The following is a 12,156-nucleotide window of genomic DNA, read 5'->3' as shown; positions in this document are numbered from 1 at the left end:
TATTCAGAAGTTGTGCAACCATCACCATAATTTTAGAAATATTTTCATCATCCCTCCCAAAAGGAACTCTGGACCCATTAGCAGTCACTTCCCTTTTCCCTCCTCTCCCCCCAGCTCCTGGCAACCACCCACTTCCTGTCTCTACGGATTGCCCATTCTGCACATTTCACATAAAGGGAATCATTATATCTAACCTTTTGTGTCCGGTTTCTTTTACTTAGCACAGTGTTTTCAGGCTCATCCACGTTGTAGCATGGCTCACAATTCCATTCCTTTTTATGGCACAGTAATATTCCACTGTGTGGATAAACCATGGTTTGTTTATCCATTCATCTGTTGATGGGCATTTGGCTTCACACTTTCTGGCTATTACGAATGGTGCTATTATGAACATGAACCTACAGATTTTTGTGCGGACATTCCCATGGCTTTAAACTCCATCTCTGTGCCACTGACTTCCAGCATGGATCTTTCCCTTAACCTCGGCGGGACTTTTCTCGGGCCCACGCAGCTTCTCCGCTTGGATGTCTAGCAGGCATCTCCTACCTAACATGTCGCAAACCAAATGCTTGGCTCTCCCCTTCCCCGAGACCTGTCTTCTCTCCCATCCTACTTCCTCATCCCCATCTCTGTAAATGGCTTCTCTTCTTTTTTCAAAAATACATTTGTATTGATTTTTTAGAGAGAGAGAGAGAGGAAGGGACAGGGAGAGAGAGAGATAGAAACATTGATTGGCTGCCTCATGCACGTCCCCTACTGGGGATCAAGCCCGCAACCTGGACATGTGCCCTGACTGGGAGTCAAACCGATAAAACATGGGGTGATGCTCAACAACTGAGCCACACTGCCCGGGCTGGTCTCTCTTCTTTCTGGTTGCTCAGGACAAACCTGGGAGTTATTTCTGATCCACCCCATATCTAGTCCATTAGGGAGTCCTGTTGGCTCCCCTCCCCACACACACAAAGTTTTCTGGTGTGCCACCTAAAATCCTTTGGAGAGCTGTGATTAGCACACATCCCGTGCTCTGGGAAACTTCCCTTTCCCAGCCATCCTCCTGCACCAAGCATTGAGGCCAATACCTCCTTAGTGATGGGCTACATCCATCTCCAGGGGCGCCACACTGCTATGGTCAAGGAGACAGAGGTAACTTCTGAGCGTGGTGAGAGCTGCATTACCCATAGAAGGGCGTGGAAGATAGAGAAGACACAGGAGACTGTGCAGGCCCCCTTGCTATACCCTGAGCAGCCATTCTGCACACAGCAACCTGACACACACACACACACACACACACACACACACACACACACACACACACACACACACACACACTGCAGCAGCTGTCCCAAACAGACGGGGTGGCCGGTTTGGCCCCCAGATGTTTGACAAGTTTTAAATCAAGTTGGCGTTTGGAAATCAGGAGCTTTCACATGGAAGTCTTCAGTTCTGGATTCAGGAACAGTTGGCAACAATAGGATGACATTTCTACAGTCATCTAATGAGTGATTAGGAGGCACCTGCTGCGTGCTAGGTGCCATTCTGGGCACTGGGGACGTTACTTAGCAGATCCCTTGTAGTCTTCCTGATTACCTCCAAGAGAGAGCCACACTTGGTGGTACAGTGTCCAGGGGTTTTGAAGCCATGTATTCATTCACCAACTCTTTATTCAGCAACTAGTATGTGTCAGGCATTGTACGAGGTGCTGGAGATACAAAGTGAGAAAAACTGCCCAAACCCCTACCTCTGTGTTCTGATGTTCTGCTGCGGGGAGGCAGACAACAAATGAATAGTATATGTTTGTTTAAGTGGAATGGGTGCTATGGAGAGAAATGTATCAAGCTAAGAGTGATGGATTGAGAAGGGACTTTTGAGGAAAGACCAGAAAGAATTGAGGAAGGTACCTTGGGGAAGAATCTTCCAGCCAGAGGGAACAGGCAGTGCAAAGGCCCTGAGGTAGGAATGTGTCTGAGGAGCAGCAAGGAGGCCAGAGATATGAGGTAGAAAGTGGGGGAGTGAGGTTAGAGAGGTGATGGGGCCAGCATATGCACGGCCTTGTGGGTCGTTGTAGGGTCTTTGTCTTCTCTGAGTGAGGTGGGTGCCATGGGAACATCTTCTCTGAGCAGAGGAGGGACAAGATATGACTTAGGTCCCACAGGATCCCTCTAGTTGTATGTGGAGAATGGACTATGGTGGGAGACCAGAGGGGAGTCGACCTCAGTGATCCAGGTAGGAGATGGCTGGACTATGTTGGTAGCCGTGGTGGGGGGTGCATTTTATGAGAACTGCCTCTTCATCATTAGCCCATTTTCAATTGGGTAGTTGTTTTCGTATTTTTTGCCAAGGTTTTCTATATTATCCTGGATACTTGTGTCATCTCTTTGGAGTTCTCGTCTGACTCTGATGTTATGAAATGGGCCCTCCATCTGCCAGGGATCTGGCACTGTCACCGTCTTGCTGAGAAGGCCCAGGAAGTCAGAGGTCTCTGCACTGTGGTCTTCCCTGCCCAAGCTCCCATCCTCCCCCAACCACAGTGCCCACCCTCCATCCTGCCTTTTGGGTTGTGAACTGACACCTTGCCTAAGGCTGTTCCAGCATCTCAACCTGCATCAGCCGCAATTCAGGTTCTTTCCTGTGTGGTGAGCAACAATAGCTCAAGGAACGGAAGCCTCCCCTTTGAGGGCGAGAGACCTGCTTTCCTCCTTTCAAAGCCAAGCTTGTATATCCGACCTTCCAAGTAGCCTTCCCAGATCTCCTTCCCTGGGAGTCCTGCCTACATTCTGCTTTCTGCCACGATCTGTGTGGCTCTAGCTCAACCTCTTAGCTGTGTGACCAAGTACAAGTTGCTTAACCTCTCTGTGCCTCCATTGCGTCATCTGCAAAATGTGGATGGTAGTTGCCTCCCAGGCTTACTGCAAAGACAATGCATGAGAAAACTCATGAGAACACTGCATATGACTAGGTAGATAGTCATGCTTGGTAAATGTTAGCTACTCTAATATTGTAGTGATTTTTATTTATTTTTTATTCCAGTTCCTGCACTTATTAGTGTAGTTTCTTTGAGAAGAGACTTAAGTTCTCTGTCCCTGAGTTTCCTCCTCTATCAGATAGTGTCTTGGCCATGGTTATTGTGAAGACTAAGTGAAATAATACTGTAAAGCGCTTCTAAGTGCTTAGTATTAGCTATTTTTTTGTCTTAAAAGTTCATTTTGCCCATATTCATAGAACTATAGTAGTTTTTAAAATTAGTATTTTCATGATATATTTTGTTTTATCCTTTTACTACCAACCATTCTCTATCCTTAGGGTTTAGGTACTTCTTTTGTAAACTACACACAGTTAGAATTTTAAAATCTTATCTGTCAATCCCTATCTTCTAACTGGAGACTTATACTTATTGTATTTATTGATACAGTTGAATTTATTTATACCACTTTTCTTTTCTATTTTTATTTGTTTTCTTTTCTTCACCCTTTCTTGCTTTATTTTGCATAATTTTAGTGTGGGTGTTTTTTTGTTTGTTTACTCTTTTTTTTTTATTCCTTTTTATTTTACTTTTTCTGTATTGGAATTTATAGCTACTGCCACCACCATCATGTACAAGATGTGAGTAGATTAGATAGAACTCAGTGGGATGGTAACGTGGCCAACTCTAGAGCACTTGTCCTATCTAAGGGGGTGGCTGCCAGTCAGGCCAATTGTTAGTGTTAGGTGGAAACACAGGCCCGGAGTGGCCAGCGCTTCTGCTTTGCTGAGAGAGGCTGGCTATAGCATTTGGCCTGCGGGGCCTGGTTTATGTCCTGGGCTTTGCTCCAATCCTGCATTGCAGAGCCAGGAGACCTAGGCTCAGAAACGGGGGAGGACTTACCTAAGGTCACACATATAGTATGTCCTGGTTGAAGCCAGAACGTGGACTCCCAGTCCTGAGCCCTCGTCCACTGTTTCCCCCTCCCTCTCTCAGTGGAAGGATGGAGTTTTTAAGACCCATGTGAATTATTTCTTTTCCTCCATTTATTCCTAATCTGTGGGGCTACAGTTCTCCCAGCCTTGAAGCAGGGGCTGAAATTGTTAAAATCAGAAATGTATTTGCATGAAATTCCCATAGAGTTTGCAGGCCTGGAGGTTTTTTTTGCTGTGCTGGACAGCTTTTCACTTCTGGGTTTTCTTGGACTTCCAGATGTTTTTTGCTTCTTCTTTTCTTTAAGTGATATTGGGTCTTGTCAGGCCTCTTCATTTGAATCCTGCTGTCACCCTAGATATGGCCTGAGGGGACCCCAGAACTGCAAGTGCAGGAAAATGTTGGGTAGAGATGACAGCTCCGCCTCCTGGGCTTGGACAGAGCCTGCAGCTGGCTGGAGTGTCTTCAGAAAGTGGGTGTCCTCTGTTGGTTTGGCTTCCCTGGGTGACACCCTCCACTCCCATGGGCCACCTTTTTCTCATTGTGGAGAGGACAGCATGGCTTCCCAACTACCTTGTCTCCTTCTGGGCCTCTACCACCCCCACGTCAGAGCGAGTGCTGGATACTGTCACTTCTTCCAGTGACAGATCCAGCTTTGCTTTTACCCTGTGGTTTCATGGATCTGTCTTCTTATGCTGGTCTGGAGTTCGAGGCCTCTGTCCCAGGCTGTCCTCTTGTGGCCTCGCTGTGGATGGAGCCCACACCTCAGGCCTGAAGGGGCTGCCCACAGCCAGTACCAGTGGCTCCCTTTTGGTGAAAGTGTGGTTGGAGGCGAGCGAGGGGGCATGAGGGACCTTTCAGAAACGCCGGGTTCCTGTACTCCGACATCCTCTTTTCTAGGAAGTGCTCACCTCAGGCCTGCTTGTGAAACCACACGGGCTCACAGGCGGATGCTGGGGCAAGGCCATCAGCCTGGCTCTGGAGGGGCTGGTGCTGTCATTTTGCAGTGTGGCCCAGGGCAAACCCCAAACCCCCTTCCTTCTCTGTCCTCGGTGTATCTAGGTATTCCCCAGGGTCTGCCCCTGCTCAGATGTTTTGTGTTCAAAGAGCCTAGTTTTGGGGAGTGTCATGTCTAGGTCACATGACTAAAGAAACATGTTTGCTGGTATGGTTGGAGGAGTGATTCGCTTGGGAAGTCTTTCTTGATAGCTTCAGGCCTGGCTAGTCCCTTCCTCCTCAGTTCCTCTCTCATCACACTTAGATGGCTGAAGCCCTTGGATAAGACTGGCCTGACCTTGAGAATGTCCTTGCCTGTGCTTGTGGTGGGGGGAAGTTCATGGATTAAAGGTCTGCTCTGACTAGCCTCTTTACACCCCCCGCATGTCCCTGTGAAGGCAAGGTGTGTTTTATTTTCATTTAGAGTTGACATTTAATGTAATTTTATATTAGTCTCAAGGTATACAGGATAGTGGTTAGACATTTACGTAATTTACGAAGTGATTCCCCCTGATAAGTCTACTACCCACCTGACACCATGCATAGTTATTACAATACTATTGACTATATTCACTATGACGTATTTTGCATTCCTGTGACTATTTTGTGATTACCAGTTTGTACTTCTTAATTCCTTCACCTTTCTCACACAGCCCCCCAAGGCAAGGCATTATCTATACCCATTTTACAGATGAGAAAACGGCTGGGCAAGGGCCATATCCATGACCACCTTTCTCTGTTCTGTCCTGTCCTGTCCTGTCCTGTCCTGTCTCTCCTCTCTCTCATTTATTCCACTCCAGCCACACCACCTCCTCACGGTTATTTGTTACCTACCACATATGCTCCAACTTCAGACCCTTTGCATATGCTGTTCCCTCTACCAGGCACACTTTTTCCACAGATTTTGCAGGACTCCCTCCCTTGCTTCTCCGGTCTCTATTCACATGTCACCTCCACACAGGGGTCTTCCTGACCTCCCTATGTGAGAGAACACCTTTTTTCCTAAGACTCTCTAGCCCCCTCATTCTGATTTGTCTTTGTAGTATTTATCACTGCCTGGCAATGGATTATATACTTGATTTTTCTTTATTTTATCTGATCTCTTTTATAGAACATAGTATCCACCAGGTGCAGAAGTTTTCTCTTGTTTTATTAACAAATTTGTCCCCAGATCTTAGAATACTGCCTGCTATGGAGGAGGTGCTCATGGGACATTTATTGAATGAATGAATGAATGAATGAATGATGTTTCCCAGCCCCAGATCACAAAGTTTTCATCTAGCAGAGCTGGTATTTGGCCCAGGCTGGGCGACCTGGAAGCCAGGTTTGATCCCCTCTGGGTTGATGTCTCTTATTCTTGCCCTCACTTCTTCCCTAGGAGCTAGCCAAGAGGACACCCGGAAAGCACCCAGACCACCCTGCGGTCCAGAGCGCCCTGCAGGCCATGAAGACTGTCTGCTCCAACATCAATGAGACCAAGAGGCAGATGGAGAAGCTGGAGGCGCTGGAGCAGCTGCAGTCCCACATCGAAGGCTGGGAGGTGGGTCTGGGGCAGGAGGGGCCCTCTGGGTAGGCGAGGGGCACAGGGAGTGTGCAGCTGCAGGAACAGACTGGCCTGGACACTAAATTCAGCCCGTAGTGTGTTTTGTTTAGCCTATATGATATTTGTAAAGAAATGGTTTCATTATTTTTCAATTAAGTCCACATAAAAATGTACACTTCAGGTGTCCCTTGAAAAACAGTAACACTGGGCCCCCATTTTCCACAGTAATAGCCACCAGAGCTTCCAATTTTCCTCATTCTCCACCACTCCCCATTACTCCCCAATCATTCTCTTTCACAAGTTGCCTTATCTGCCTGGTGCCCGTAGGCCTTAGACATTTTTTATACCAAGGTCAGGGGTCTACTCCAAGACAGGATTCTGGCTCTGATACTTCCTTGCTGGGTGACTTTAGGTCAGTGTCTTAACTTCTCTGACCTTCAGTTTCCTCATTGATACCTGGCACATAGTAAGTACTCAATACATGGTAGGTATTGATATTGCTATCCTCATGATTATTAGGGGATGGGATTCTTGAGATCTTCTGACTGTGTGTAATTTATTTGTTTAAACATCGACATCTTTCTTAGATTATTAGAGATTTCCTACAAATCCATAGAAGGAAATGGGAAAATCTGAATAAATTAAAAAATAAATATCAGAGTAAATACAGCTGGAAGGGGAGATTAGGAGCAAAAATCAAAGACTCTGTGGACACAGATTATCCTCTGAATCATCCGCCTTTGGGTTTTCTGGCACTTGCTGTGTTTGGGATTTTCTACTTCTTTTCCCTGTGTGGGGAAATCTTAAATGTGACTCTGTGTCGCTAAGGGGCTGAGGGTTTGGCTGCAGAGAGGAGAGGGATCGGTGTTCAGTGAAGATGTGAGGGCCCTTTCTGTGTGGAGGGATTCCTTTGCTTCAGTTTCCTCATCTGGATTAATGCTTGCCATGTCCCCCACGCTTCTTCCCCTCTGCCTTCCTGCCTGGCCGAGACTAGAGAACAAAGAACTCAGACCCCCTTGTTCCTCGGGGTGGGGATGCGATTGGCCAAGATCAGATCCAGCTGCTTGACATTGGAAGGCAGGAGCCGGATGGAGGCCACCCTTGTGCTGTCTTGCAGCAAAGCACAGCCTCGGTCATGTTAGGCTTTCTGTGGTAGCATGCGCAGAGGGCCAGGCTCCAGCTTCCCGGGTGTCGGGAGGCAGGGCAGGGGCCTTCCTTTTTGTTGTTGGTGGCAGGACAGGATGGCTTTGCAGCGGACAGTGGAGGCAGCGGCTCCTGAGGGCCTGCAGTCAGGTTGGCGTTTTCCTGGAGTATCAGCTCAGGCAGTTGCTGTCCTGATTTGCCCTTTTCCCAGTAGGGCAGAGGCAGTGGCCCCTGGAGGGGCCTTGTTCTTGGTTTGCTGGGAGCCCCGGCCTAAATTTCTACCCCTTCTAGGCCCTCATTGATTGAGGAAGCCCCCCACTTCTTTCTGCCTAAAATACATAGCTGGGTTTCTGCTTCCTACAAATGAAAATCGCCTGATCATCAGGTGTGTTGGTCAGGATGTGTTCTCTAAGGACTCTTGTTTCAGCCTCGTGATGTCGAGCTCTGATTTGGTCTCTTGTCATCCTGTTGGCCTTCTTCTCATGGTTCCAGGGTGGCAGCAGCTTCAAGGCATCCTGTGCCCAAAGCAGGAGGAAGGAGACGGGCATAGCCAGGGCAGTGAGAGGGGCTCCTCTCGGAGAGGAAAACCTTTCCCAGAAGCCCCAGAGGAACTTCCCTCTCATTTTATTGGCCAGAAGTGGGTTACATGGCCACTTCCCACACATGTGCTAACATAGGGAGCAAATATTGGTGACATATTTAAGTGCCTCTCTCTTTGGACTTTGAGCTTCCTGGCAGCCAAAGTGAAAAGAAAAGGGCTTATAAGTTACTTAACATTTATTGTAAAAAAAGGAAGATATAGAACAGTTCTTCTGGGAGATAGATAATTTCCTGGAAACCAGCTGGAAAAGAAATTTCTCATATGGGCCCCTGTGGAGAGGGTATTGAGCAAGCAAATTTGGCAGCCAAAGCAGAAGTGATTTCCAGATGCCTTCTTCTGGTAAGGGCCCAGGGAAATAGGAACTAAGGGTGTTTGGGACCCCCTTTGTCCCAGAAAAATGTACATTTTGAGAATGCCCCTTATTTTGATCACTACAGTAGGAAATAAAGTGACCCAGAATAAGAATCGCTGGCAATTACTGAGCACCTGTTATATATTTCCAACATTAGAAGGGAGGTGTTGTTGTTATTCCCATTTTACAGATAAGGAAGCTGGGGCACCGGGACTTGGTCTTGAAGCTCAGCACTAGAACTTGCAGAGTTCCTTGCCTCAGGCTAGTTTGTCCTGCTCTCTTGGTCTTATTTTCCCCTACTTGTCTAATTTTAGTGACAGTATCTCTGAAGTTCTCTTCTGGCCTCATTTTGAGGATAAAGTGAAGTATGGAATATGAATGTTCTTTGGAAAATGTGAAAAGTTTTCTGTGCAGTGGGACGGTTTTTAAATATAGTTTCATCTTCAAGGTGACTTGTGAAAATAATATGTTTTAGCTAGAAAAAAAAATGTTTAACAGCGAGGCTTCATGCCATCAGTAGTTACAATCTCAGGAGAGAGGACGAGTTAAGGTGTCGTTCACGGTGGATGATAGCGATGGCCAGTCGTTATTTCTGATACTCTTCCTGATTGTTTCTGATAGTTCTGTTTGACCTGTTGCCCATCTGATTGGTGGTTGTTGCCTCTCTTGGAACATGGCTGACAGGACTTGCTTTGGGTGGAGGGGAGTCTTTTCTGGGCCACGTTCTTGCTGTGTGGTTGGGCTTGCAGCATTAGTTTGGCATCTGATCCGTGGTTTTATGGGGCCTGATCCTTTGTAAGCCACTTGTCCTTTTTAGTTGTGAGGCTGGTTTAGTTCAAACCAGATAAGTTAATCCATAAATCCATTTTGCGGAGCACAAGGAAACGGCAGTATGTTGTGGCAGTGAGTGGACGCGCCAGCCCCCTCTGTGGAGGGATTCCTGTGCCTCAGTTTCCTCATCTGGAAAGTCTGGGTAGTGGCAGTACCCCTTGAGTCACCCGGGGGTTAGGGAGTGATGCATGCGGAGCACTCAGAACAGTGCTTTCTTCCCTGGCTCAGCGCACACGCTCAACAGGAGGAGCCATGGCAGCAAAGCAGGATTTCTTTCTTAGAGTTTTCAGATGAACAAGCATCATGCAGCTTTGGCTAGAGCTCACACCCAGCATGGGCTGACCCAGGGGACACTCTAGATGCGAGCCCCACAGACTGTCGTAATAAAAAGAAATGTATCGGAGAGAAACAGGGCACACGCCTCTTGCTGCCTCTGGGAGCTCTGGTTTAAGAGCCCATCGACGACTCACCCATGAGGGAACAGCGGGAACAGAAATAAAAAGACCGTGAATAGAAGTTCTGATGTGTCCTTCCCACCCTGCCTAGGCTGCCTGTGCTCCCGGGAACACGTGGTCTCTTCCCTTCTGAGACCCCTGCTCTTGACCAATGATTGCACACAAATACCTTTCAGGCTTCCTTCTAAGAGGCAGCCCAAGGTAGCAGAGATAGTGGGTAGGGCAGAGGGGCCACCTGCCTGTGTCCAGGTCCCAGCTTGCTCACTTCACTAGCAATGTGACCTTGAACAAGTGGCATTCTTGTGGGGGAGATGGAATAACAAGTCAAGACATAAATAAATTAGGAGGAAGGCATAAGTAATATGCCCCCCAAAACAAAACTAGATGCTGACCAGGGCTGTCTGACTGAGTGAGTCCTTTCATCTCCCTGAGCCCCAAGTCCCACGTCTATGAATGGTCACCTCCCTAAGCTCGTCCCAGCATTGTTAAGGCTCGCTCAGCAGATGGAAGCCACCGATCACATTGTATTGGTTTTCTGTCTGCTGACAGATTTTGCGGTGCATTTAGATTTTGGGGTGAGGGAGGCAGTGGTAGGTTCTGTCTCTGGGAGGGAAGAGGGTATCCCCAAGTGTTCTGGACTTGCCAGCTCATTCACTGTGCCCTTTGTCACTCTCCCAGGGGTCCAACCTCACAGACATCTGCACCCAGCTCCTTCTGCAAGGGACTTTGTTAAAAATCTCCGCAGGCAACATCCAGGAGAGGGCCTTCTTCCTGTTTGACAACCTCCTTGTCTATTGCAAGCGGAAATCCAGGTGAGTTGCTGGGGGCAGGCTGCCCAGGTGGGCCAGGCGGCTGGGATTGGGTTGAACCCTGACAGTTTCTCATGGTGACAACATCTCTCTCTGCACCTCCTTTTTCTCTTCAGAGTTGTGGGGTTTGTTCTAGATCAGCACTGTCCATAGAAATATAATGTTTGAGCCACATAGGTTATTTAACACTTAATGTGGTTATTTGAAATAGCCACATTATGTGAAAGGAAACCAGTGAGATGAATTTAAATAAAAATTTTTATTTATCCCATTACATCCCCGAATATTATCATTTTAACATAATAAGTTTTAAAAAAGTATTATATAGATGTTTTGTATTCTTTTAAAAATTTGACACTGAGTCTTCAAAGTGTGGTATGTATAGGTTGGGGCAAAATTAGATTTACAGTTGTGAGTACCTGAAACAATTTATCCTTGTGTTATTATTTATTAATTATTGTATTATTTTCCATACAAACAACTGTAAACCTACTTTTGACCCATCCTGTATGTTACACTTACTACACATCTCAATTTGTACTAGTCAAGTCTAAAAATTTTTTTAAAAATAGGTTTTTATTGATTTTTAGAGAGAGAGGAAGGGAGAGGGATAGAAATAGAAACATCAATGAGAGAGAAACATGATCAGTTGGCTGCCTTCTGCATGCCCCTTACTGGGGATTGAGCCCACAACCTGGTCATGTGTCCTGACGGGAATCCAACTGGTGACCTCTTGGTTCATGGGTCAATGCTTAACCACTGAGCGACACCAGCCAGGCTGCACTAGCCACATTTTAAGTGTTCAGTAGCCACACGAGACTGGCTTCCATATTGGACTGTGTAGGTTGAGACAATCATGGAAGTTTGGAAGTTATTTGTGACACCAACATCCTGTGATTCTAAGATCCAAGACAGAGGGTTTGAGGGGAGAGGACTCTTCTGTTCTTAAGCTTTGCAAGGGAAAGGATAGTACCACTGTCATCTTTGTATCTTTCACTGGAACTTCTTGCACTCTGTAGAGTCTAGGAGTGAATGCATGGGTGGTTGAGTGGTAGATGCAGGTGTGAGTGATGGGATGTATGGGCAAATGAGGGGGCATAGATGGGTAGTTGGGGGTTTGGGAGGTGAATGAATGGTGTATGAAGGGAGGCAGGGAGGGAGAGATTGGATGGATGTATGAATTAATTTATGAATAGATGAGTGAGTAGGTGAATGAGTGAGTGGGTTGAATGGTTGGAGGTGCAGGAGGTGGTGGGATGGAGGGATGGGTAGAAGTTGGGGGAATGTATGGATGTTTGGGTAGATGGAGAAATGGATATGAAAACATGATGAGCTGGCAGAGGTATGTTTGGACCAATAGTGAGTTGGGGCCTTAATATATAGTTTGTTGAGTCAAAAGGCTGATGATGATGGAGGTTTGGAGATTAGTGGATAGATGACAATTTAGATGTGTTGTTGATGGGTGGAAGGATGGTAGTTGGTATGGTGGTTGAAGTCTGGTATGGAAGATTAGATAATTGGATGACTGAGTGGA

The 12,156-nt window shown here is 46.8% G+C and overlaps 1 protein-coding gene across 2 annotated transcripts in view; it reads left to right on the top strand.

Annotated features, from left to right (window-relative positions):
• Window positions 1–12,156, top strand: part of PREX1 (phosphatidylinositol-3,4,5-trisphosphate dependent Rac exchange factor 1) — a 182,157-nt gene that overhangs the window by 100,908 nt on the left and 69,093 nt on the right. For both annotated transcript variants that reach the window (XM_080683357.1, XM_080683356.1), the window contains exons 6-7: window positions 6,267–6,428; window positions 10,492–10,625. In XM_080683357.1, the coding sequence (XP_080539483.1) occupies window positions 6,267–6,428; window positions 10,492–10,625 (296 nt within the window). The remainder of the gene's footprint in view (window positions 1–6,266; window positions 6,429–10,491; window positions 10,626–12,156) is intronic.

The sequence above is a fragment of the Plecotus auritus genome (genome assembly GCF_963455305.1).
Source record: "Plecotus auritus genome assembly, chromosome: 8".
Taxonomy (NCBI): Eukaryota; Metazoa; Chordata; class Mammalia; order Chiroptera; family Vespertilionidae; genus Plecotus; species Plecotus auritus.
The sequence above is the reverse complement of the archived record's forward strand: the minus strand, read 5'-3'. Positions and strand labels throughout refer to the sequence as shown.